Source organism: Anas platyrhynchos, chromosome 34 (genome assembly GCF_047663525.1).
Source record: "Anas platyrhynchos isolate ZD024472 breed Pekin duck chromosome 34, IASCAAS_PekinDuck_T2T, whole genome shotgun sequence".
NCBI classification, from domain to species: Eukaryota; Metazoa; Chordata; class Aves; order Anseriformes; family Anatidae; genus Anas; species Anas platyrhynchos.
In genome coordinates, this window is record NC_092622.1 from 609,382 (window position 1) to 635,081 (window position 25,700).

General features: G+C 50.6%; 2 protein-coding genes across 4 annotated transcripts; both read right to left on the reverse strand.

Moving 5' to 3' along the window:
* Positions 1-1,388: 1,388 nt before the first annotated feature.
* On the reverse strand, positions 1,389-17,634 carry FAIM2 (Fas apoptotic inhibitory molecule 2). The gene is made up of 12 exons (XM_038171588.2): positions 17,442-17,634; positions 15,688-15,868; positions 13,789-13,892; positions 13,598-13,662; positions 12,833-12,886; positions 10,431-10,481; positions 9,843-9,882; positions 9,087-9,124; positions 7,811-7,898; positions 7,186-7,281; positions 5,276-5,329; positions 1,389-4,167 (listed from the first exon to the last, which is right to left on the reverse strand). The coding sequence occupies exons 1-12, from the start codon at positions 17,454-17,456 to the stop codon at positions 4,018-4,020; spliced, it is 936 nt and encodes a 311-aa protein (XP_038027516.2). The 5' UTR covers positions 17,457-17,634; the 3' UTR covers positions 1,389-4,017.
* LOC139998546 (uncharacterized) lies at positions 17,545-24,525 on the reverse strand. Of its 3 annotated transcripts, XM_072031906.1 has the most exons (6): positions 23,838-24,525; positions 23,238-23,382; positions 22,928-23,145; positions 22,248-22,377; positions 18,679-18,823; positions 17,545-17,679 (listed from the first exon to the last, which is right to left on the reverse strand). In XM_072031906.1, the coding sequence occupies exons 1-5, from the start codon at positions 24,029-24,031 to the stop codon at positions 18,770-18,772; spliced, it is 741 nt and encodes a 246-aa protein (XP_071888007.1). In that variant the 5' UTR covers positions 24,032-24,525; the 3' UTR covers positions 17,545-17,679; positions 18,679-18,769. The 3 variants fall into 3 exon arrangements, with proteins under 3 accessions (XP_071888007.1, XP_071888008.1, XP_027301365.3); XM_072031907.1 differs by lacking the exons at positions 17,545-17,679; positions 18,679-18,823 and adding an exon at positions 21,541-21,790 and having other exon boundaries at positions 22,248-22,340; XM_027445564.3 differs by lacking the exons at positions 17,545-17,679; positions 18,679-18,823 and adding an exon at positions 21,541-21,790 and having other exon boundaries at positions 23,838-24,523.
* Between the last annotated feature and the right edge of the window lie 1,175 nt (positions 24,526-25,700).

Here is a 25,700-nt window from a genome sequence, read left to right on the forward strand (position 1 = left end):
TCTGTAGATAGGTAGCTGGTGGGAGATTTCATAGAAGACAAAAAAATAAATTAAAAAAAAAAAAGCCTGTAGTTAAAAAGAGGGGTAAAAGACTCCATCTCCACCAGGGGGAAGGTTTTAGGAGAACCTGGGTTCATTTCACACTCCGATGTTAGCTGTTGTTACAGCATGAGGAGCAGAGGGCGCCAGGAGCTCAGAAACGGAGGCAAGCGCCAGAGCCGAGGTTGGGCCCTTGTGTTTGGCTCCTGCCATGGGAAAAACAAGTAGAGATCTGCAGGAAGTCTCCATCCTCGACACACCTCAATCATGAAAGGGAAAGAAGACAGGAAGAAGGACAAACATATAGATATTTCCCTCCTCTTGTGCAAGAGAATTTTTAAATTTTTTTTTAAGGTTTCCCCTGAATCTTTCTGGCTGCAATTAGGGCCCCTAAATTCTTGTCCTCTTTGCTATAGGCATGGGAAGCAGCTTGATACCTTCCTCTTTCTGACATCCATCACACACTGATGAATCTCTCTATCTCCTCCTTTCTTCCACATCCCACCTCTACATGGTCACATTACACTTACAACTTTAGGCCAAATGAATGTTTGCCGTATTCCTCAAGAGTCAAGTGTTGAAATTGGACAGAATCATCAGCCTTTTATTCCATTTTTGTTAATTACAGGAGCAGCTAAGCTTAAGTTATCCAACACAACAACACAAAATATTTTATTGCTGCAGAAAAATGCATCTGTGGTCTGTACCTCACTGTTTAGCCATGCTTTTTAGGAGACAAAATCTCATGCCTGCCTTTTGAGCATAGCTTCTTCTCAGGAGCAGAGATCTGTCACAACAAGATGCTGCAGCTGGTATCGCTCTCCTCTGGCAGCCTGGACTAATCCATGGCTGATGGAGAGAGAGAGATTTCACCGCCCAGTGTAGGCATTGATTTACATCATGTGAATAGCTCTCTGGAGGCTTTTTATTTTCCCCCACTCTCTCTAGAGAAAGCTTAGTGCGTCAGGTTGCTCTCCAGAAGCAGCTGGAAATGCTCTCTTAAGCAGGTACCTTGTTGACAACACTTGCTGGCCTCTACTAGGGTTTTGAACCCTACACTCACTTAAACCAAGTCTGAGCAAGAGCAGATGTCTTACCCAAGGAGACCTTTGGCCTTCGATTCTCAAATACTTTACATGTGATGCCTGTGCTGGAGCCATAAGCATTTTATTGCTTCATGTAGGATGTGTGCCTTAGTCATAAGCAGAGAAGAGCCAGCCTGGTCTCCACTAAAACTTTAGGCTATGCCACATCATGCTATAATCTTGTTTACGTTTACTATTCCAGGGGGATGAAGCACCAGCTATGCAAACAGACCTTCCTTCAGTCAGGAGACCTCACAACAGCACTAACAGTTTTGCAACAATTTATTAGCAATGTTCAGAGAAAATACAAAATTCTATTTACAATGAAATCATAAGAATGGCTGGACAAAAGGATCACAGGGTTACAGAGCTGGGGTCACGATGATGCAGACCTCAGATAAGGGTCAGCCACATGGAGGAAGTGAAGCAGCCCTGCACCTCCCCTGCACAGCGGGTCCGGGAACCCAGGAGAAACCTGCCTGTGCCTATGTCTCACCCCTAATCCTGCATTAGCCCCATGGGGACTTCCACCTTCAATCCGAGTGCTCTCAGTGGGCCTGGCATGGATGGGCTGCGAGCCGTGGGGTCAGTACAGAAGAGGAACCAGGACACATGCAAGAAGGGAGCCCTGCAGAGGGTCTCATGAGGGCAGCAAGCCATCCCCACTTGGGTGGCCTGGAGATGCAGCAGGTGCCATGCAAGGTTTTCCCATGGGGAAGCAGAAAGCCAGGAGGCAGCAGCAGCTCAGGCAGCAGCAGAGTTTACTCCACACCAAAAAGAAAAAGAGTAAGAGATCCAGAGTGGGCTGCAGATCTGTGGTCTCGTACAGAGGTCCAAGGTGTGCAGGGCCGGTTTGGAGAAGTCCCAGTGCAGAAAGGTGTCTGCAGAGCTCTGGCCTGGATTGTGCTCCTTTGGAGGAGTTTTAGGAATACTTCCGTCAGAACTCTTCACATAATGCCATAATCCTTCCTCAAAAGCTGGAAAGCAGAAATACCTACAGACCTTTTGCTGAGAGCAAGAGAGGCTGCATAACCAGGCTGCTAAGGTATTTTGGAAGTGCCTACATGGGTTCAAGTAAGAAAAAAACACCTCTCTAAACTCAATTTTTGTAAATTTTTAGTGCATCTCCCACACTGCCCTAACCCCAATCCTGCCTGCTCAGCAACCCAAAGAATTTGCTTTGTCTCCATGCTGCACTGCAGAAAACAGGGCGTCATGAACTTAATGATATCCCAGTTGTCTTCTTTATCCCTACAATTTTTCTCTTTTATTTTTTAAGTGGGGAGGTGGAAGGCATCAGTTCTGCTCCTGTGTCACAGACAAGGTCAGCGGAGCTGCTGAGGGGTTGAAGCATGTTTTATTTATACTTTGCACAGTAACTTTCCTGTTCCTCTGCCCAGCTCAGGGCATGGAGCACGTGCAGCGGGAGGATGCAACATGTGAGGGGTAACAGGCAGGGCAGCAGCAGAGGAGGAATGTGCAGTACGGAGCATTTTGGCATAGCCTTTCTCTAACACGCGGGGATCGCTAGAGGCAGCTCAGTGACGCACTTGCACCAGCATTCCAGGGAGATTGAAGATACGGGTTTCTATCAGCAGGAAGGATCGCTTTCTAAATAAGAGCAAAAGGCCTCTTATCTCCACCTGGAGCTTTACAGTTAGAAATTAGCCAGCTAATCCCCAGACAGGGGAATGTGAGCAAGGGGAAGATGGAAAGTTACCTGCACGCTCTGAGGCATCCACTGCCTTCCTTGACATCCCTGTTTGGGGGAGCAAAGCCAGAAAATGGCTCGAGCAAGAGGAAGAGGCGACATTGGTGTTTGCTACAAAGATGGGCCCATTTTGAGCAACAGGCACGCACCCTGGCCTCAGTTTCTGGGTAATAACCACTTAATCTCTAGCAACCAAGCCACTTGTGAAGGCAGCAGATCCTTAGGATGGATCACAGGATCTCAGCCACCCATTTCCCCCGTCAGGATGTGCCTAGCCCTGCATGGGCTCTGACACTCAGCCTCTTTCCTCTGCTCTCTGCCATTCCCTGCCAGTAATCCTCGCGTGGGATCCCAACCCTCCCAGGTGAAGAGCCACAGTTCGAGACAATGACATACATGTACACATCTCCTGGGCTGGGGAGCTGAGCCCACAGCCAACGATCCTGCTGACCCACGCTGGGAAGGAAAGCAAATGCAGGCTCAGCCCCACAGCCAGCTGCAAAGGATGCAGAATTATTATTTCTGCAGGACATTAGGGATGTCCTCAAAAAGGCCAAACATCCTGAACAGGTTCCCTTGCACCTGAAGGACTGATTGCTGGGACACCCAGACTACGTGATCCCATGCGCTGCCTTTCTAAAAGCAGGCACTACTTGGAACATTTTTCTGCAGAGGCCATGAGGCTCTGAGTGAATGCAGGTGAGAAACAGGGGTCCCCTAGCTTTTTCCCTTCCTTCAGGTGCGTTTCCTGCCAGCATTCTAGCAAAATTCCCTACCTCTCCTCCCTCAATATGATTTTCCCTTTGCAGAGCTGTTCACAGCAATTCAGCATCCCGTGATGCGCAGGACACAGGCAACTCTGACAGCCTCTGGGGAAGAGAAGATCCTGGTCTCATGCCTCCCAGTCTCTGGTCTGGTTTGATCTCAGCAGGAGTGGAGGGAGCAGGACAGACATAACACTTAAGCCCTGCTTTGCTGTCTGGGTCACAAAGGCTTAACAGCATATATACAAGCTGCATAAAGGAACCCAGGGGCTTTGCTCGGCTGATAGAATGGAGCCTGCTAGTGGGCCAGAAAGGGTGGTTTGTTGTTGGTTTTGTTTTTAAACCCTCTTTTGCTTTTAATATATTTTTTTAAACATCTGCATCTTGCCAGCAAAGAGAAGATTCTGCCTTGCTGCCCTCACTCCTGGCTGGAGCCAAAGAACTGGAGGAAGAAGGAGAAGATGTAGATGATGTCCAGGTAGATATTGAGAGCTCCAAAGATGTATTCTTCTGGACTCAGAGAGTACCGACGGTTCCCCATCAGCATCTGGGTATCAAAAGCCAGGAACTGTGAAGAAAGAGGAGAAAACCAAGTGACAGTCAGAAGTAGATTTGGCACAGGGAAGCAAAAAGTGCTTTGCTGTAAGGAGTTCTCCCAGTTGCTTCACTGTACCCTCAACAAGAGCACTGCCAATTTTTATGGGACATAACTGCTGTTTAAAAGTGCCTAAGTTTAAGTGTGCAGTTTGCCCCACCAGCTGCGTTTCTGGCAGAAGTTTGTAGGGTAATAAGATGTTTAGCCTCCTCGTGTTTTACAGAAGAGTCTCTAATCATGAATCACAGAAGAAATACCCAAGCTTGCTTGAAATGACTTTATTAGCTAATAAATAAAATTGCCCAACTGTTCTTATTCACAGCATGCCCAATGTGCACCGCCTTGAACCCCAAGGCAGCCCTTCTCCTGACCCCCACCTCAGGGCAATGCCAAGCATCTTCCCAAACAATGTCCACACCCCAGTGGCAAGCATGGCACTGCCGGGACATGCTCCGGGAAAAGGCTCACAGGAGGGAGAGCCAGGGAGCAGGTGAAGGAATGAATGAAACCTTTTCAACTTCAGGTCGAGGAGCTGCCCTGTTTCAGGGCTTTTCCTGCCTGCAATGAGCCTTCCTAACGCCCCTTAATCCCAGACCACGGTCTCTGTTGTCCAATTCCTTCATTTGTTATGGAAGTTCATACCCCCTGCCACCCAGCCAGCCTTGCCTTGCCTTTGCTCACTTTTGCTGCCTCATTTCATCCTTTTGCACTGCAGCCTGGCTCCTACTGCTGTGTCAGAGTTTGGTCTCTGCTCCCACTGTGGATCTGCCTTTTGCCCTGCCCCTCCAATGCTTTCTGCTGCTCACACCTAGTATTGCGCTTACAGCACGGGTTTGCCAATCGCACCATGCTCAGCACCAGCACCGTCACGTACAGCAGCACCTTCCCAGGACAAGGCTGAGGTCACTGCAGTAATTGCTACTCATGAGCCATTGGAGGTTGTGGAGCTCTCTGCAATCCTGAAACTCACTCTTCTCCCTTCCCTAGGCACCCTTCAAGGCAAGAAGCATTTATTCCACATTTACTTGCTTATTTTTCCTGCCGGTACATTCCCAGGCCCTGTGACAAGCACCTCACTTACCATGGTAAAGATAATGGCACCAAGCAGAGCATAGATCGCGTGGAGCCAGGGGACCTAGAGAAACAAATCCACCAGTCAGTGCCTGCAGGAGTACTGGTTAGATAGGACTTGACACAGCAGAGAGCTGAGCTCTCACGTGGAGGATACAAGTAAGGGAAAGTGCTCTAACAGCCCTGAATTTGCACCACTTCCAGTTCCAACCCAGTTTCTATTGCTGTCCTTTTTGTGGCAGCGATAGGTTGCTGTGCCTCAGTTTCCTCTCTCACTCTGGTCTTTATGTCTATTTGCCTCATAAGCTTCCAGACCAGGTGCTTGTGTTTCTGAACAGCCGACTGCAACGCAGCTGCAGTCTCTGTGGAAACCTCTTACTCAGCCCTGATGGAAAGGCATTTTGCAGCAGCCCTGGAAGGTGTTTATTTATCCAGCCGAGCTGATCCCACCGGAAGAAACACCAATTGCTTCCAAGAGCCAGACGAAGTTTTGCATGTTAATTAAAGCTGAAGTGTGTTCATCTGTTGGAGTCACAGCAGGAAATTCATTGAAATTAAGACCAAATCCCAGCCCTTGCCTGCTGTGGCACAGTAACCTACAGCGCTAACGGAGATGTTGCTCACATTCCAAGAGAAGTTGCCCACATGGATGGCTGATTCAGCCCCGAGATCGCAGCCTGCCTCCCGAGATAGACAAGCTCATTACAAGCTGCCTCGAGCTATGCTTATCTTGACAGGCTGCAAGATAAAGAGCAGTTGTCTCAACAGTTTAATGGCAGCGGCTTGGCACCGCCACCTGGTTTATGCGCATGTCTGTGGAAGAGGGGAGACGGATGCCAAGCCAAGACAACCCAAAACCAAGCTTCTGGTTTTGGAAGCAGCAGCTCATGTATTTGTGCATCGTCAGGTCAACTCCAGGGCTGGTACCAGCAGGAGCATCTCCTGCAGGTCTGGCCCATTGATTATGACTCAAGTCCCCAGAGGAGCCAGGTGAGGTGGGCAGGAGGTTTGAAGGGCTCTTAAAGGCTGCCGTGATCAAAGCCAGGTGCTGCTGTCACCAGTACAAGCAGGCATTCAGGGTGATTAATGGTGGCCCACAGCCCCACACACCTTCCCTCTTTCATCAGGATCTCTTCCAGAGTCTGTCAAGCTCTTGCCTGAATGACGACTCACCTAATGAGACTCTTGGATGGAGACCAGATGCTCCATGCTGCCACACCAAACCCTCCATCAGGCGTGGCCACAAGTAGCTCCAGGGTTTCGCTTGGACACAGACAATGCCGGGTTCAAGCCAAGAGCGGGGATGCAGAATGCTGGCATGGGAGGCTAAAGGAAAGGGCTGGACCCATGCAAGAGGGACTGGCAGCAGCTGGAGGAGCAGCAAGGTGGTTGTCATGGTCTGGACTTCTTCCTGGGGTCTCAGTCACCCCCCAGAGAGGCTTATTTCTGTCAGGGAAATTTGAGCCTCAAGATTTAAACATCTCAGAACCGTGCCCCATGGTAGCGTGGCTACAGCCACGCCTGGCCAGACAGGCTCACTGCTGCATTGTCCAGAGGCCAAGGCCTGCCCCAAACAAAGCAGGGTTCTTAGCTCAAATTCAGGGCAGGACAGCACTTCAGCCAGCTCACCACCCTGGCTTTAGTGGAGGGGAAACTGAGGCACGAGCAGGTGGTGCAACCTGCTTTGGGGTCACTCCACAGCTGCAGGAACAGAAGCAAACTTCCTCAAGCCCCAGGCCAGTGCTGTCCTACAGCCTGCTATCTGATTGTACAACAGGCAGGCGACAGCCACCTGGCTTTCCATTTCTGCTGGTGTTTCTGCACATTTCAGGACACCCCTCTGAAGACGAGCCCTGGAGTTTGCTGGCTTTATGCTGATGGGGACTGGGTGAGGAAGGAGGCACGCGGGTTGTTACTCACGTATTGGTAGGGCAGAATCACAGCCAGAATGATGCCACCGAAGAAGAGCACCATGAGCATCACAAAGAGGACGCCCTGGTAGGAGGTGAAGTCAAACTGCAGAGGCAAAGAGCGCTGCGTTACAAGGGCAGGGGCCCTGCAGAGGCAGTGAGGGGGACCCCCACACCTGCAGGGGGGGACTCCCCAGCATTGCCCCCATCTTGTTGTCAGATGGCAATTCCTCCATCTCCATCTCAGGTCCTGTAGCCCAGCTCCCATCCCTATGGCAGAGCCAAACACCCACCATACCCCCTTTATTGCTGTGGGCACAAATTCTGTACCCATCTCATCCCTGATATCTAAAAGCCCTTCATGCACATTTATGTTAGTGCCTTCATGTATCCTAGCCTAATCCTAAAGAACAAACCAAAAAAAACACCCACTCATAACTTACCCCATACATTAGCATCTTCTCACCCCATCTGTACCCCAACTTATCCCTCACTCCAGCATCTGTGTAACCTTCACTTTGCACCCCAGCATCCCTCGGATCTCTTCTGCATCCTGAACCCCACAGACCTGCCCCTTCGCACTGCCTGACCCCATTTACTGCCTCTCCCAGAGGGACTGAGCAGCACAGACTGACCTTGGTCTGGAAGCTGAAGATGGTGACAGAGAGACACACCAGGGCCGTGATCCCCAGACACAGAAGGACCGACTTGGTATTATAGTAACTGCAAAATTAACAGCAGAGCCACTTTGCTAGGGTTTCCAAGGGATGGATGGGAGGAGAGATCAAGACAGGCAGAAACTCCGTGGGGGTGTACAGGAAAAACGTGAGTCCTTGGGGTACAAGCAACACTGACCTTATCAATGATCCTTAGTGTCAAAAGGGAAGGAAAGATAGAAAACACCCCAAAAACACTAGATGGGTTTTCCTCCTGCTTTAAATAGAAGAGGGTAGGCAGGAGGGCACCTCTGTTCCTCCTGGGAACTCATGAGCAGCTAAGATGAGGACTTGCTATAAAAATGTCTCTGTCCGTGGACAGATGGAGAAGGGGAGGATTCAAACTGGGAGGTAATAAAAATAGAGTGACAAATGTCATTGCAGCACAATGAGAAATCAGAAGGCTGTGGCCACTGTTACTCTGTGGCTATGCTTGTAAGAATGGGGTTGGGTTTTGGAAATCTGCAGGGCAGGATTTGAACAGGCAGAAAGACGACAAGCTTATATATACAAATTATATTTGTATGTCTGCCCACTGATTTCAGTTACAGCACGAGGCTCAGCCCCAGGAGCCAGCCTCCTGCTCTTCCCTTTGGTTTGACTGCAGAGCGATATCACTGGCATTTTCCCTGAGCTGCTGAAGCCACCACTTTCTTTGTGCCCTGCACACATCCATCAACACCCACTGGCTCGCCTGCCTCATCATCAGGGACCCACGTGAACCGGGGCTGATCTTGTGAGCAGATTGTAACAGTAAAAACAAGCAAAAGGGAGCAAGCTGTAGACTACAAAATAGAATGAAACTGCTGGAAAATAAGCTCCTTGTGTCACTCCAGCCCCATCTGGTAGAGTGCTGCTTGTCAGGAGGGGTGAGATCAGTCTATGGCAGTCCCCTACAGCCATCTGTGCAGGCACTGCCTCGTCCCTGGCTCTCTGGTGCTCTCCCACAGGACTCAGCACAGCCAAGACCTACCCTGTTCTGCCCCAATGGTGACAGAGGAGGGGCGGCACCATGGCTCTCAGAGAGCTTCTTTGAAAAGTGTTTTTAAAAGGGAAGGTGGTGACTTCACGTGGCTACCAGAACAGCTCCAAAGAAATCAAGCAGTCATTTTATTTCAGAAACCAGGCAGTTTTCCCACAGAAAAGCCCAGGACACAGGACCAGAAAACCTCCAGGGACCATGTGCTCAGCCTACCTGGAAAGCATCCCAGTGAGATAAGCCATGGAGAGGGTCTGGGAGGGAAAGAGAAACACATTATTCTTGCATTCGTGTCCCAGGAAGAGACTCAGCAGATAAAATATCTCAACTGCAGGAACAATAACTACAGGGGTAGCAAAACCTCAAACTGATGCCCGGGAGAAGCAATTTTCACATAGTTTCTAATCCTCCAGTGATGAACGTCTGCAGGACAGGTTAAAATGAGGGCAGGTTTTCCTCGCTGGGAGCAGTCCCACCTTCCCCATCCTTCCACCCTCCTGCACAGGCCTCCAGCACCCTACCCCAGCTCCCACAGCTGACCAGCCTCCGCAGGCCTTTTGTTTTATCATAGAATATCCTGAGATGGAAGGGACCCACGAGGATCATTGAGTCCAGCTCCTGGCACCACAGAGGTCTACCCAACATTTCAGACCCTGCGACTAAGTGCACAGTGCAAACACTTCTTGAACTCCAACAGGCTTGGGGCAGTGACTGCTTCCCTGGGGAGCCTGTTCCAGTGTACAACCACCCTCTCAGTGAAGAAGGGTTTAAACAGAGGCTCCCTTCTTTCCTGCTTATCACATTTTAGTTCAATTACAGCTCCTCAGCCCAAGTACGGGGCAATCGGAGGATTAAATTCCTGCTTTCTGCAGGAATTCAGAGCCCAGATTCTTTTCTCTCCTGCCTAGAGCCATTGTGAAACCCGCACTGGTTGTTGGGGCAGGGCCGACACTGTCCAGATGTGCTACTTACGAAGATGCTCAGCAGGATCAGATTCCATGGGAAATACCTCCTGCAAGTGAACAAACAGGGGCTGGTCAACCCTGCGATGCAGAGGGCAGCGGTCATCAGCAGCGCTCCACAACAGGTTGCATAAGATGTGCCACGTAATTAATGGCCTGCGCAGCAAAAGGCAGGGGTGGTGCAAGGGAACAGTCACCCCGCTGGGAATGAGAGAGCATTCGGGGTGCTCTGAGGCCAAGAGGGCAAATGCCCGCCTGAGATCGCAGCAAAGCAGCCAGCAGTGCCCTGTGCCAGCGAAAGACAACCATTCCCTGCGGTATTTAACAATGAACATTTGGAGCAATGCAGCAGCACAGTTCGGGCAGCGACACATCAACCCTTCCAGTCACAATTTGACTTCAGCTTTTAGTGCAGCGTTGCAGCAACTCCCAACTGCATCAGGCCTGGAAGCACAGCTGCCACCTCCGGCCCTGCATCATTGCCCCAGCACGACCCCATCCCTTCTCTGCAGTGATGTTGGTCATGTTTGCAGCAAGATGAGGGCATTCATCCTTCACTTCACTGGGCTGTTTTAAATCCAAAAAGAAAATATTTTACCTGGGTCCAGAGCAGCAAGCAAGAATCAAGTAGGTCACAAAGAAAACAGCACTGCAAAGAGAAAAAAAAAGCAGATTAGGGATGAAGACATAAGCGTTGTGTATTGAAGCAGGAGAGAAGGCTCCAGATGACAAGTCTTAGTGCTCTGTTGCACTGCTTAAATGCAAGCACCGTGCCAGAAGTCAAGGCTGGGTAGGGAGGAAGGCAACAACTGCCTCTTGCTGAAGTCATTTTCTGCCCAAAGCTGCCTGCGGTGCTTATGGCAGTCCCTAACAGCGCAACCATCCTTGGAAAACCTGAAGGATGGTTTTGGAGCAGAGCAAGGGTAGCGTTCAGGGCCAGGGTAGATGGAGCACCAGTAAAGTAAATGCAGTAAATGCTAACTGGCCAGAGGCATTTCTTGTTGGTAATTCCTCGCTGTGTGAGTCCCTTGACTGGAGGCAGCTCAGCTCTGCCCCTCGTTGTCATCACTGGCATCCCATCTGGCTTTGGTGGGCTTGAGGCATCCTGCTGGGATTTCAGCAGCCCCATGAATCTTTGTTTAAGTGGCTTGCCTAAGGTCAGGGGAAAGGTGAGGTCGGAGAAGGGAATTGGTCCCGTGCCACCGCACCAGCCCTGGAGGAAGAGCTCACCAGAAGGATCCTCTGAGGACACTGAAGCTCACAGACCCGAGCCTAACATGCTGTTGCACATGCCATCCCCAGGTCACCTACAAGTTATTTATCTCACACGACTTCAGCAAAGCAAAAATCCCAGAGCTGAGGGATGGTCTCCCCCTGCCCCGGCCGTCACGCAGCCCGGGTGTTTTTCCACGCTGCTGATGGGGTTCGGCATGGTGGGAACCTGCTCACCTACTTTCACCCTTGTGCCTGGGGGGGGAGAGCAGCTTCCAAGCATGCCGATGGCAGCACGATAGCCACTCACCTTAGGTCTAATAAATGAACATGACGGCAAAACCCACGGGCCATGATAAATGCACCAAAGATAAACCTGAGCATTGCTCTCCCACAGGGAAACCAGGAAAGCTGGAGTGGGCACAGCTCAGCAGATGGAAAACAAGTAGGGAGCAAGGAGAGCTGCTGCAGTTATCCATCTCCTTTGCACTCAATACGAACATCTCTTGCTTTATTCTCCCTGGGCCATCACCGAGCAGCCCCAAGACACCTACTTTTAATTCAGAGGTGTAGATGGAGAAGTCAGGTCTCTGCACAGAGGAGATCCAGACCCAGACCAGGGAAAGCAACTGGAGAAACTGGGGACAGAGGGAAGGGTGGCCTTGCTGAAAGGGACAGACAGAATTTAAGTCCCTCAGGTACAGGACCTGTCCCCAGCTCCTGCTAAAGGATAGGAAGAAGTAAATGCTAACTGGCCAGAAAGCAGCAAGAGATGAGCCCAAAGGTAAAAGCATAGACCTTGGTCTTGTCTCCCTGCAAGGCAGCACTGCTTCTCCAATCTACCAATTGGCCAAGGATGAGCAAATTATTTTCTTTTAAGGTCAAAGAAGCATGCCGGTGCCAGTTGCCTTCTATTATTGCTATTTTAAGTCTTTTTTTTTTTCTAAGTTATATAAGCTGGTGTCTCATCTCCGGGCCTGGACACATTTCGTGATTTGGGTGTGAACTAATTAAAGCCAGGTTCGCAGAACCTCATTCACAAGCAATTGCATTGTGCTCTCTGCCTGCTTAATTAGCACTAACCCAAGCAGCATCCAGAAAACAGCACAACTGCAAATATATTAGCACACGGAGGTGCAGCCTAGCTGCCTCCTCTCTGACCTTTCAGACCAGGCTGGCCTAATGAATGGAATCCCAAATTCTGGGTGCCAAAGGCTGCTCCCCGATGATGAGTCTGGCGTGACAGCCCTGACAGAAACAGGGCCAGACTCACCCTGATATCTCCAAATGCACCCACCCTGACACTGCCCACATCCTTCTTCATCTGTTGCTTATCAAGACACGTGGTACAAACCCAGGCAACCTCCTTGCTGTCAATGGGAGGATGCGAAATGAAGCCTTGAAGGTACCCACTGTGTATTTTCAGCTCTCACATCTGGGTTTCTGCAGAACTTACTTAGAAGCTCCTCCATTTTACACAGTTTGCTCTGCAAGCAATACTCATATATTTACTTTGACCCTGGTTTGTAGAGCAATAAGCCCTCTTTTGGCAATTATTTGGAGGTATCCAGCCCATGTCATGTCTCAGACTCTTTTAAGTGAAGTTTTCTTTTTCTGTTCTCAAATCAAAAATATCCATGAATTTCCCTGGCTTGCCTTGCAAACAAATTGGAGTAACTCCTCAAATGCAAGACACAAAAGTGTTTGGAAAGCATTTCTGCATCACTACAGCCACATCCAGAGCTGTTCAGAGCATGTATAGCCAGAGGAGAAGACAGAGATACTCACTAGGAAGCCCAGTACCAAGCAGAATGTGTCTGAATGTACCCCTTGACCGGTTCGCTGCAAGACAGAAAAGGGACACTGAGCAGAGCATAAAAATGCCAATCACTTCACAGGTTGCTGCTAAATTAAACCCGGGAATGTGCACGGGGTGACACAGAGTGGGGATATGTGCAAAAACACAGCGGACTCTACCCAGCAGACCAGCCACCTGAAAAGAAATTCCAGCTGTCAGGTCAGAAGGACAGCCCTGCTGTTATCAGTGACACCGTTGGACTTGCTCGCGGCGTGGCTGCTGCTTTCTCCAAGGAGTGATTAAGGAGGTCGGCTCCTCGGGCTGACAGTGATTCATTATTTATTCTGGAGGCAACATGAGCTGCACATGCCCAAAATGCTCAGCCACCTGAGCTAGCTGCGCGAACGTGGAGTATCCGCTTCTGCGAGGGCAGGTAACCCAGTCCCTCTAGCTGGGGCTCTGATGGCATCGATAACTCCCGAAAGAGAAAAGACACAGGGCACGGCTGAAGCAGCAGTTAAATGCAAGGGCAAGCAGCTCGGGTCTCTCTGCTGGGGATGGCACCCAGAAGGGACGATGCCCTGCTCAGGGGAGATAGCAGAAGGACCTCTCAGGGACCCCTCAGTCTTGTTTTTATGTTGCAGTACCTGAAATAATTCACGTACCTACAGAACAGAAATTACCCTGCGTAATGGGTCGTACAGGAGCAGATCATGCATGGTACAAAGCGAGCATTACGGCTACACCAGACTTACCAGAAGGTGAAGAAAGCCACAATAACGAGAGTCACCAAGAGCTGGACCATCAGGATGGCATAAACCTGGAACGAGAGGCAGCCCATGGGCGAGCCGCAGGCTCCCCACTGCCCACCCAACTCCGAGCAGCTCTGTGGTCCAGGGGAGCCCAGGCCAGAGCAGCCAGGTTCCTCTGGGCTCTTGCCCCTTACCTTCCTGATGAACACCCTGCGCACGTTCCTGTCATCCCAGCTGAAGGTCGTGAGCATCTCCGTGTCCCCGGGGTACCCGCTGCTGCCATAGCTGGGGCTCGTGCCTGAAGCAGAAGCCAGAGATCAGCTCCCATCGCCTGGCTCCCTCCCAAGCCACAATAATTTGACCCCAGTGATCGATTACAGTTCAGGAGGCCCAATTTTTATTTTTTTCTTATTGCACCATGAAAGTGAGGTGTGCTGGGGTGTGCTCCGTTCCCTTCTCATTCCTGTACCATACTAGGAGCATCTCCAAGAACAAAAAGGGGGGAAAATACTTCTGCAAGCCCCAACACAACAAGGATGCCAGGGTTTATTCCTGTCTACAATAACAGCAATTCTTTAATGACAGAGGTCTTGTACCGTCTCCTCATTCACCTTTCACAGAACATTAAACCACCCCCAAGAGGAGCTGTGACTCAGCACCGCAGTCATTCCCATCAGGAGCTCCGGTGCAGGAGGATTCCCTCGCTGCTCCGTAATTGCCTGAGCTTCGGTTGTGTCTGCATCATTTTTTATGTCAAGAGCGTGCCCTCTTCTCTGGGAGAAGCTCATTTCAGCCAGCTTTTTCAGAAGGGCCATCCCTGAATCCAGTTTCTATGCACACAGCCAGACCAGTTTGTGAGCAAGCCTAAGCAAGGGGAAAGAACTCCAGTGCAGCTGCTGGGGGAGCCTTTCCCCAAAACCACCACAGCACACAGCCCACCTCTGCTGTGCTGAGGGCTCTGTGATACAAGCTCTTGTTGCTGGAGTTTCTTGCAACCTTCTCCCACTCCTGAACCTCATGTTTAAGAAAAAAATTAAATCCTGAAACCACATCTGATGATAAGATCTGAATGATCTTAGCACATTGTTCCCATGTTACTTCTCTTGCAAATCCCCCCACCTGTGTTACTAAGACTTCTAGCTGGGTTTCCTATAGAAACAAGGCTTGTGTGATTACGCCAGCTATGCATTCATATCCCTGCCTGTTTGGCAGATGTCTCTCCTCCTCAAAGCTTTATAGCTCAGGGATACTCGGATCCTTTGGGCAGATGGAGGCAAAGCCCACACAAACTGAAGACAGGCTTGCAGACACCAGCAAAGCCAAATTCAAGGCCCTGGTCCTAAATTTCTGCACTCTCTGCAGCTAAAGCCATGCTGACAGAGCAGTTGCCCCCAGCAGCCCCGCGTGCTCATTCCCTCCTGCCAGCCGCTGCATCCTGCGTCCCCTGGCTCCCCTGCATCGGGCACAGCCGGACCTTTGTCCGCTTGTCACAGCCCCGAGCGGAGGCTGCACGTGGCAGCCAGGAAGAAAAGCTTCTTGTTTGCCCAGGGGTCATGCTCGTGGCCATGCAAACCGATGCTGGAACAATTCAGCCTCCGAGTCCAGCGGGGTTTTAACCTCCGCTGGCTCTGAACACCCGCCCGCAGCAGCCAGACATCACTGATGCCACAATGTCAATTCTGCCGCTTCAGCAGCTTCTGTGAAAGAAGCAGGAGCTGGAAGGGGGGGGCTGCAGCCTGCAGAGCTGGGGGCACCACACCAGGATGCTCCCCAGCCCTGGGAGCTGGCACTGCCCAGTGCGGCAAGCTGGGAGCCAGGATTTCACCATCCCCATACTGGAAAGGGATAAAGCACAGGGGTTTAGTCCCATATCTGGAAGGCAGCATGGTTTAGTGCTTTGGCAATCTGGCCTTTAATATTATTATTTAATTATATGTATAGCTAATAGCCATAACTCTACAGTGAGCTCTACCATGGCTCACACTGGCTGCCACGTCCCTGGCTCCTCTCTCCTTTACAAGCCCCAGCGCAATCTCTGCAGCCCTCTCCCCTCTTTGCAAGGGGCTCACCCTGGGTACAGCCACAGGACTTACTGGGGTCGACGTAAGCCCAGCTGGGGTGGAGCGGGACCGATGGGGGAGGAGGGTAAGCGCTGGCCTTCATCCCCTCTCCTGCTGTCGCCTCCTCGTAGGTCGGAGGGGCTGGTGGAGCCGTGGCATTGTCCTTCTTCTCCCCTTGTCCCTCAGGGTTGGGGGGCTTGTTGTTCACAGACAGCTGCACAGAAATGTGGGAAAAATAAATAAATAAATAAATAAAAATGAGATTAGACTATAAAATGGCACAGAAACAGCCCTGCAATGGGAACCCAGAAAGGCGTGGGCAGAGGTCTGGGGCTCCTCCATTTGGTCCCAGGAACCAGAGAGAGGAGACCCAGCAGCTCTTGGTGTCGGACCCATCTCCACACCCCCAGGAGCAAGAATCCTCTGACTGATGGAGGAAGAGATGAGAAAACATTCAGCATGACAAAGGGGATGAAAAACTGTAGCTAACCAAGCAAGTCTGAGGGTAGAGGCAGCCTTGCCCAGAGCTGTCCTCGTGCCTCAGGCTCAAGTGTAACACTGGAAAGCATCCAACTCATTTTTTGCATTTCTGCCTACTTGTTACTGAATTTCCCCTCAAAATAAAGACTTGCAGTTTCTAGACAAAACACACACACACCACCTCAGCTCCTTCATTTTCACTTACAACCACATTTGGGGGAGTTTCTCCAAGACCCCAGAAATTGCCAACCAACTTGTTCCTCTCTGCCCATCTAGCGGCTCAGCCGCTCTGCCTTCCGCAATTTGGAGATGCAGTTAAGGGATTTGGGAACCCACATTATCAGACTACGAAGTCCCAGCAAAGAGCAATGGCCACAGCTCCCATGGCAGGGTTGAGCTCCATATCAGGACATCCAACAGCTTTCTTCTCCTTGTAACATTATCTCTTTAACCTTCTAGCAGTATCTTTGCTGTCCCAGGATAAGCTATGAGCCTGGTGCCCTGTCCCTGCTGCAGGTGCCAGCTCATCATCAGGGACAGCATCCCCCTGGGTCACAGGACCCAAAAAGTGCAAAATGCAGGAGACAGACTAACAAGCCCTGGGGCCGACAGCACAGTCCCTGCACAAAGGTCTTAATTTAAAAGGTGCAACAAGCCCTTCAGAGTATCCTAGGATGCACACCACGAGCTGACCCAGCTGCTTCAGGATAACTGTGCCACCTCCTCTGCCCTCAGGGACGTGGTAGCCAAGAGCACCCAAGACCCCTGAGATGAGCAAAGAGATGCAGGAGGGCCAGCACTGCCTGCATCCAGGCAGCCTCCAGCCTCGTTGTCATGGCAATGCTGCACTGTGCTGGCAGAGGATGCATTGCCCCCCCCTCTCCCAGGAAGCAGAGCGTTGGGGCACCCCAAAACCCAGAGCTCCCCATATCAGGAGGTGCTAAAGGCAGGTACCAAGTGCTGGAGCATGGATGGAAAAGCACAAGAACCCCGCAGAGGTCCCCAGCATCCGGGATGGGTGGAAGAAACGGCCACAGCTCCCATGGCAGGGCTGAGCTCCACATCCAGCAGCAGGAAAACCAGCCCCCAACCCCACAATCACCTCCATCCCCTTTCTCTGCCAAAACGACCCCCCAACACAGGGACCAGTGCACCCCAGACCAGGCTTTCCACTGGTACCCAGCCCCCCCCCCCAGCAATTCTTTTATCCCTTAAACCCCCTCACTCCAACCCAGTCACCCCCCCCAGCCACGCAGCAATTCTGCACGCATGACGACCCATCAGCCCAGCGCTGGCCTCCCACCTACCTTGCCCTGGGTCATGGTGCCTCGCTAAGGTTGCAGGCAGCCCCTGCGTGAGGCTGGCAGAAGGAGAAGGCCGTAGCTGAGCAGGAGCCTCCACGCAGAGCCCCTGCTGCCTCCCCTCCCGGGTGTCTCGGGGCTGGCTGCAGCCGCTGCAGCCTCCGCAGCGTGTGCCGATGCCTTCACCTTCTAGCAATATCCACGGAGCAACGGGAGCTGGAGGGAGGACCGTACCATTCCCAGCCTGCAGCACAGGGGGAAGCCGGGAAAGAAAGAGCTAAAAATGACAAAACCAGAGACAAGCAGCCACCGGCAGTGATGGGGAGGATGCACGCTGGGGAAGATGCACAGCGCAGCGCTGGGGAGGCAGCCGCAGGGTGGGAAGCAGCTGCCCCTGGGATGCTGAACTCGGGGCTGGGATTGCAAAGGGGAGGGAGATGCAGAGGATGCTTTGCTGCAGCATCTCTCCACCACCGCACCTCAGAGCCGACCGTGGGCTGGGGAGCAGCAGCAGCAACCAGTGGGCCCTGCTGCAGCTGGGCACAGAGCACTGAGGGCTATTGCAGGGGGCTGGATGCTTCACCAGGGCAGAGAGCCTTGAGCCGAGCTCTGTAACACAAGAGCAGGAGGGAGGAATCGTGCACAGCCCTGGCTTTCTTCGTGACCCTTTTCAGGCTTTGAACAGAGCGGGATAGAGAGGACGAGGCTTGTTTGCCCCATGTGCATTGTGCTCCCCAGGCAGCCCCAGCTGGGGGTCACGGGGAGGGCTTGGAGGTGTCCTGGAGGGGCAGGGGGGGAGGCAGCAGACCTCCAGCACCACACAGCCCCCACCACAGAAGCAATATTGTAGCTGTACTGAATCCACGAAGCAGGGAGCTGAACCGGGAGTCTCCACGTTAAAAGTAAGGGGCACCGAGTGAATGGGGGCTTGCCCCCCCAATGACAGTACCTGGGAGAGGTGGGGAGGGGGATTACAGCCCGGAGGGCACGGGCAGATGGAGACACCCCCACTTCCCTCCCCCCAGCCACAGGAGAGAACAAAATTCCCCCTTTCCTTAGTGAAGTGCTTCACACAGACAGGTTTGCCCGGGGCAGACGGCACACGCAGAGCACACCCCGTCTGAACACATGGGCAGACGCAGACAGGCTTGCCATGGGTGAGAGATGCTGGCAGAATGGGCTTGCACCACGCTCCCACAAAAATGAAAGCACATTTTGGGGAAGTCCTGAGATTCCACCAGACCAGGAGCTGTGCCAGGAGCTGTATCCTCCCCGGCTGCTTCCCCAGCCCCTCCAAGTCATTTTCACATCCTTCCCAAGTGAACTCTGCTATTTTACTGCTCTTCATTCCATGAGCAGGCATCACATCTGGCATTTGTTGGCCAAATCTATAAAGAAGGCAAAAAAATGGGGTTACCCGTGTACCCTGCCACACACACAGACATATTTCAGGCTCCCTAAAAAGCACTCCTAGAGAAGATGAAGACTAGGCTGCCTACAAGGAGGTTCAAAAATAATATATATATATATATATCAATCATAATTTACAGGCTGTGCAAAGAAAGGGGCAGTGGAAGGGTTAAAATAAAAGCATGAGCTGGAAATGAAAGAATGCAGTCAAGCAATGTACAGCTGGCATCCATACAGACCTAGCCCAAGCTATTCAATCAGAAAGAGAGCCGATTACCACAAGGGCTGCAAAAACTTGTCAGGATTATTCAGAATCAATTAGGTGCCTGTTAACCACAAGCTCCTCAAGGGCTTTCATTCTCCTCGAGGCTGAGCAGAGGCATAAAACTGGGCAGGTCTGAAGCGAGGGAGAGAAACTCAAGCCAGCAGGTCAGGTTCTCGCTGATGCGGCCGAGCACAGGGAAGCAGCACGATGCTCAGCTCACGGTGCCACTGCCATCGGTCACCATCCAGCTCGGGATGAGCCAAGGGGTCAAGGGCTTGGAAGCAGAAACTCCACGTGACGCATGGCATCACGGGGAGAAAGGAGACACACATTTTCCTACAAACCCCAGAGGGATTCACTCTGGCCGCAGCCCCCAGACAAACCAGATTCCTTGGTGGGATAACGCAGGACCCCACACGCTCCAGCCCAGGCTGAAGATGCTTCAAAGAGCAAAAATACTGTGTCTGGAAGAGGAAAAACCCTCAAAGAAAAACAGATGGCACTGCCTACCACAACAGCCTCCCTCTAAATTAAAAGCAGCACGGAAGGAAAACCAAGCTCCCTCCCGGCACCCTGTTGTCTACCAGGGCCATTCCCACTCCCGAGCTCCCAGGGGTATCTTGGTCTTCCCTCACTGTCCAGCCCCAGATAAAATCCAGCACCAACACGGACTGCTTTCATGGGGCTCTGGGAAACCAGCGTCCCTTTTCCCAGCCAGGAAAATAAGCTGGGAGAGCCGTGGGCTGCAAGGCTTGAACCATCTCATCTCTGCCATGGAGAATGCAGAGGTAACTGCCCAGCTGAGAACAACAAAACCAAAGTCCTTCAGCATCCTTCTCCATCAGAAAAGCTGATCCAAGCTTGGTTCCCTGCTTTCCTGCTGATGCTGGAAGCTCTTAAACATGCCAGAGTCCTACCAGGGTCATTTTCTCTAGGTCACCTTCCTTTCCCAATCTCATAGACATATTAGGAGGGGAAAGTACAGGTGAGAGCCACAGGTGCTCGAGCACAGCATCGCTGCAGCCATCCGGTGTCCTCAGCATTAGGCCACGCAAGGTGGCTGTTTGCCTGCACACATTCACCCTTAATACTCAACAATAAAAGTACATCTGTCAAGGCCACACCCTGTCAAATCCACAGGGGATTTCACAGGGATTAAAACAACTTTGCTGAACACTCAATCACATCAAAAACAAGGTAAAGAAAGCCTGATGAGATAATTAAGGGGTCTGCTGCAACAACATACACAACTGCAAATGAGTTTTCCCCACTCCCAAGAGGGAATATGCCCCACTGGCAATGAATGCTCTGCCATAAACTTCAAAAAGACATAGAAAAACAGGAATTTACTCCAGGCTTTCAAGGCTCCTGAATTATCCACAGATTATTGATGCGAAATCCTGCCACCAGGTCCAGTCCCAGGATGGGAGACTAACAGGCATGCATGAAAAGGGCTTTGAAAGGATAAAAGAAAAAAATCCACTTGTGCCTGAGGGGCTTTGCCCTACTGTTGTCACCCATCCTGCCAGCATCCCAGGCACAGGGTGGGCATCCCCAAGCTTCACCTTGTGGGGACAATTATCCCTTGGCTTTTAAGCTCATCAGTACCAGGGTGATCCCCTCTCACACTCCCAAAGGTATTGGGTGAGGTTTTACATTCACCACCCTTGAAGGTGGGAGTCTTGGAACAGTTTGAGGTACTTACATTAACCGCAGAGGGAGACCAAATTTCCATTCTCTTCCTTTCAAGCTGACCACTCCTTCCCTTTCAGGACATGGGGTTAAAACAACAAAAACTGCATTGGGGTTGCTTGGGAGAGCTGGACTCCACACCTCGAAAGGGCATTTCAGTTAGAGCAGCCTCAAAACGCAGTGGTGGGCAGTAGCTGCATGCCAGCTGGGGGCCATTATCTGATCAAGCTGCTCAGTTGCCTGCAATTGTTTGCCCATGCCAAGGGGCTAAGACAGTGCCAGGATCTGGGTGCTTGGAGAAACCTTGCCCTATTTTTTTTTTTAAAACGCCTCCAGAGCTGGTGTGTGATTTCATTGAATTATGGGGAACAGTGGTGAGGTTAAAAAATAAACGGAAACAAAATCTGTGATACCTAGAAACCACGTCAGAGAGTAACAACAACACGCGCACATACACCAACCAACCAAATAGATAAACATAAAGATGAGGCACTCCCTGGGATTAAATCGTTCAGCTGTTCAGGAGTGCATTTCACTCATCGCTCCCAGAAGAACATGTTCTTACCACCATCATGTGCATTAAATGCTTTTAAACGAAAGCAATTGCACAAGTATGCCCTTGCTGGGAGTGGGGGAAGAGAACAGGTTTGGGTGATGTGTGGAGTGACACCTTCATGCCACTGTGCAGTTTCTTCTTTAAAATATCATGAAGGTACTTTATATAACACAATTCAGGGGTGTGCACAGGATTTAATTATTTATTTAAATTCTTACGAGCCCACACAACAAACAATCCATGCCATCGTGGTGATGCAGCAGCCTGACACCCAGGACCCAAGCAATTAGCAGGGAGAAGAGATGGAGAAAAAGGGAAGTTTTGATGGCTTTGCTGCATCTCAGATGGGCACTGTTGATTGCTTCTGTATTTGCACAGTCTTATACCAGGCCGTCCTCATCCATGACCAGGGCTCCTGCGCTCTGCAGCAACCTATATTAGAATATTTGCAGTCTTGGTGTGTGTTCTTTGCATGGGCTTTCGACAGTTGCTGGTGTATGACAATGATTCCCCCAGCAAGACCCAACTCCTCCTGGATTTGCACTGCAGCAAGTTTATAAGTTCCATTGGACCAACAAAAGAAACGCCGAGCTCCCCAGGCAGCTCAGTCCCACCCAGGAGAGAGCAATGCTTTCCACATGCTGGACTTCTCCAGCTACATCCTGGAGGAGCTGCCAATGCTCCTCTCCAGTTTATATGCTTCAAGGATCTGACACCCCAGATCCCATTCACTACTCCCTTTACCTGGCTGTACAACGAGGATCACGGCACTGACCTTGGTTCTCAGATGACAGATGCTGTTTTCACAAGCCAAGCACTCTTTTCCTTCCCCATCAATCCCATCGGGTTGTTAGAGGGATTTTACAGTGACCGGTTTATGTTCACTCACCTGGCGACACACCAGCCGAGCAGTCCCGCAGGAAAGATGCTGAGATAACAGCCTCTTCTCGGAGGTTGTGCTGCCAGACACACTCCCGCTTCCCTGCCAGCAGAGATCAGGAGATAGCAGCCAAAACGTCCTGCAGCACAGGTAAGCAGTCAGAAACAATGGTTTCTCCCTCTCCCCACTTCTGTATGTTATAGATCTCATTAACATGTTGTTAGTGAAATTAAAATGATTTTTCCCTGCAGATCACACAAGGAAAAAATTAAATCCCTGCCTAGGTGGCATACAGAGATCAGATCATGCTGGGATGGAAGGCTTCATGGCCTTCACGGATGTCAGGGTTTTATAAGAGCATCAGAGGAGTGCACTGATCCTGAGGTGATCCATACCCAGCTCCACCAGCACCATCTCACCATCTACCTGGACTAAGGCCCTGGGCAAGCATTCAGGACTGAACTTGCAAGGCCTCAAGGTGGGCCTCGAATATATAGAAAATAAAATGAAGCCTTCTCCTAACACCAGGCCCAGTTCCCGGCCCACACTCAAGCTCAATTCATTGAAGTCAGCGAAGGAAATCAGGGCTGCATTAATCCCTCTGCTTCAATTAAAACAAGAACAATAAACACTGTGAGAGCCAGCAGAAGTTTTGCATGAATAGGGATTTAGGATTTGGCACAAAATACCGGAAAAGGTGTTGATTTTCCTCCATTTTGCTCCTCTGGATGAAGGTCCTTTTGAGGCAATACAACAGTGGGAGAATATAACTTTTCCTGATGGTCACCTCTCTTTGGGGAATGCAGACTTTATCTTCTGCTCTGCCTGCTTTCCAGCCAAGAGTGGGGAAGAGGTAAGGCTCCCCTGGTTCTTTTGGATCAAAAAATGTTTCCTCCTTTGGCTTCTCCTAGTGAGCAATTAAAGGTTGCATATTCAGTCTTATACCTCAATTCTTGGAAAGAAAACATCTATTTCCACCACCAGCAGAACTCATCATACCTGGGTTTCTAGAAAGTTTCCCCAGGATGTAGTCTGGCTGTGGATTCTCCAGTGTCTAATAAGCAGGACATTTCCTACCACGTGAAGCACGGGTGGGGGTTCATTTGTTGGAGAGGAGGGGGAGTTGTCTGCAGTCGCTTTCCACCTGTAGAAAAGAACAAAAAAAGGAGCTTCCAGCAAGGGCTGGGCAGCACATGTACCTCCTGCAACAGATCACATCCGAGCAGGAAAACTCACACAATTATTTATGCAATAAATCTTTTATTCACTGTGGCTTGGAGGTATTTTAGATGGAATGGAGATACCTTAAAGATGTTTATACTTTCCTGAAAACCAGGGAAGCAGAGATATCTGAGCCATCTAAGTCACTCAAGTACGTTGTTGTGCAAGCACAGCTCCCTTGCTTGCAAAATATTCTTCAAAAACATGTTACCAAGCCATTTTCTGCCATCGGGAGGAAGCAGAGCATTATCACCCCTCCACAGACGCCAACATGTTCTTAATGAACATTCACGTTTGGTCCCAGGGGAGGGCTGATAGTGCTATTACGCGCCATGGGCTGTGGATTAAATGGCAGAATAACTCACGTTCCCATCTCACCTGGCTTCACTACAGACCTGCAGAGCTCTTCGCTGCTCCCAAAGCTGCAGCACACTTGATGGTAACATGGCTTTGCTCCACACACCAACACCAGAAGCTCCAGAAACCCTTCCTAGATACCAGCAGAGCTTCAGCAGACCCGTATCAAGCTCTCCTTGTTCTTCCATCTCCCATGTTCTCCGCTTCACAGGCATAGGGCAGGAGCACGGCTGCGGTACCGCACAGCTAGGCAGAAAGCCTTGGCTCTGCCCAGCTCACTGCCTGGCAGCAGCAAAGCCTGGCATCGTGCCGCAGGCTCCCTCATTGCAAAACCAGAAGGATTACAGTCCCTTCAGTGCTAGAGGTCCCTGGAGGAAAGCTGAAACATGCTATTATTCTTTCTGGAAAGCAGCATCTTGCAGAGAAAGGTTGTTCGACCCTACAGCAAAGCCCACAACACCAAGCTCCCATGCAGCCTGTGCAGACAGCTCACGATGCAAGGTCAGCTCCCTCATCACGGTGTGTGACTGAAAGCCCCCGTCCATAGGACAAGCATCCCAGAACAGCAGGTAAACAAAAGCTTCAACAAACGCTCACATCACCAGCTAAAAGTAAGGACCATGAGGCTGCATCAGGTTTCTAAGTTGCTCAGAGCTAATCCTGGTTGCTTCTCTTTCCTTTTAATTAGTCTTCATTAAGCACTGATACATCACACCTAGCTCACCATGAACAACTATTAATCAAAGAGGGTATCAGCTCTGGTTAATTGTCAACATTAGTTATCTGTCATTCCCTACGCTGGTAACAGCCTGCACCTGCAATCAGTCCCTGAGCAACGCAAAGCTTGCAGACCTGTCCCAGGCAGGGAGGAGCACGAGCCTACAGCCTGGATGTGACCGTGTTTCTGTGGCTTACCAGCACCCCAAACGTATTTAGCCCCACAACCCGTTTTATGAGAGCTGCTTCATTGCTGGAAAACCAGAGCCTAGAGCAATGCCACGACATGCTGAAGTCACTTAGGAAGTTGCAGAGAAGGATTTTCAGAGGAAAAGGTTGAATCCAGGTCTTCCAGACTCACCCACTGACTGGACTTGTTCTCCCCACAATCTCTCAATTCTTAAGAGCAATGTCCCCATAAGTGTCTTTTTTTATTTCTTATTTTTAAGAGAGGACAAGTATTCGTGCCCACCTTCCGTGGAGAAAAAAGCAGGCCTTCACGTGCAGTTTGAACAATAAGGAGTATTTTACATCAATCTTTCACGTCAGTTCGGTGGCACTTGCACGGTTCCTCTGGAGGGGAAAAATATTTAGTTTGTCGTACAGCGGAAGCGTTTTTCAGAGCCAAATATAAGATGAAACAGTCCTTTTATCTCCAGCTCTACCCTGGGGGAACACTCCTCCCAGCTTTCTGCACTTCAGAATGACTATGGAGTCTGCTAGCAAGAGGGGAAAAAAGGCAAAGAAAAGGCTATTTTTGCCAACAACCCCCATGACATCAGGAGCAGAATGCCTTACAGTTATCACCAGTGGACAAATGTGTCCTAAGCAATAGAAGTAAAATGGAATTGTTGGGTAACTGGTTTGATGGGAAGGGACCATGCTCCAGAGAAGAAAAATTCCTCTTTTGGAGATTAATGCCAGGAAGTAAAAAGACATTTCTAAGAGCTGAGTTGGCCCAAATCCCCATAATTAGAGCACAGCCGGTACTCCAGCTGTGCGTGTCATTTTTTTTCACACTACAATTTCTTTCCTGACAGTCATTTCTAGGGGCTGGTTCCCATTTTTCTGGTTAGGAAAGCTGTGCCTGGGCTATAAAATTGTGGTTCTCTGAGTAGTAGTAAGCCACTTGGAGTTTGGTGCCTCTGAGGGCCTCTTATGAATCCA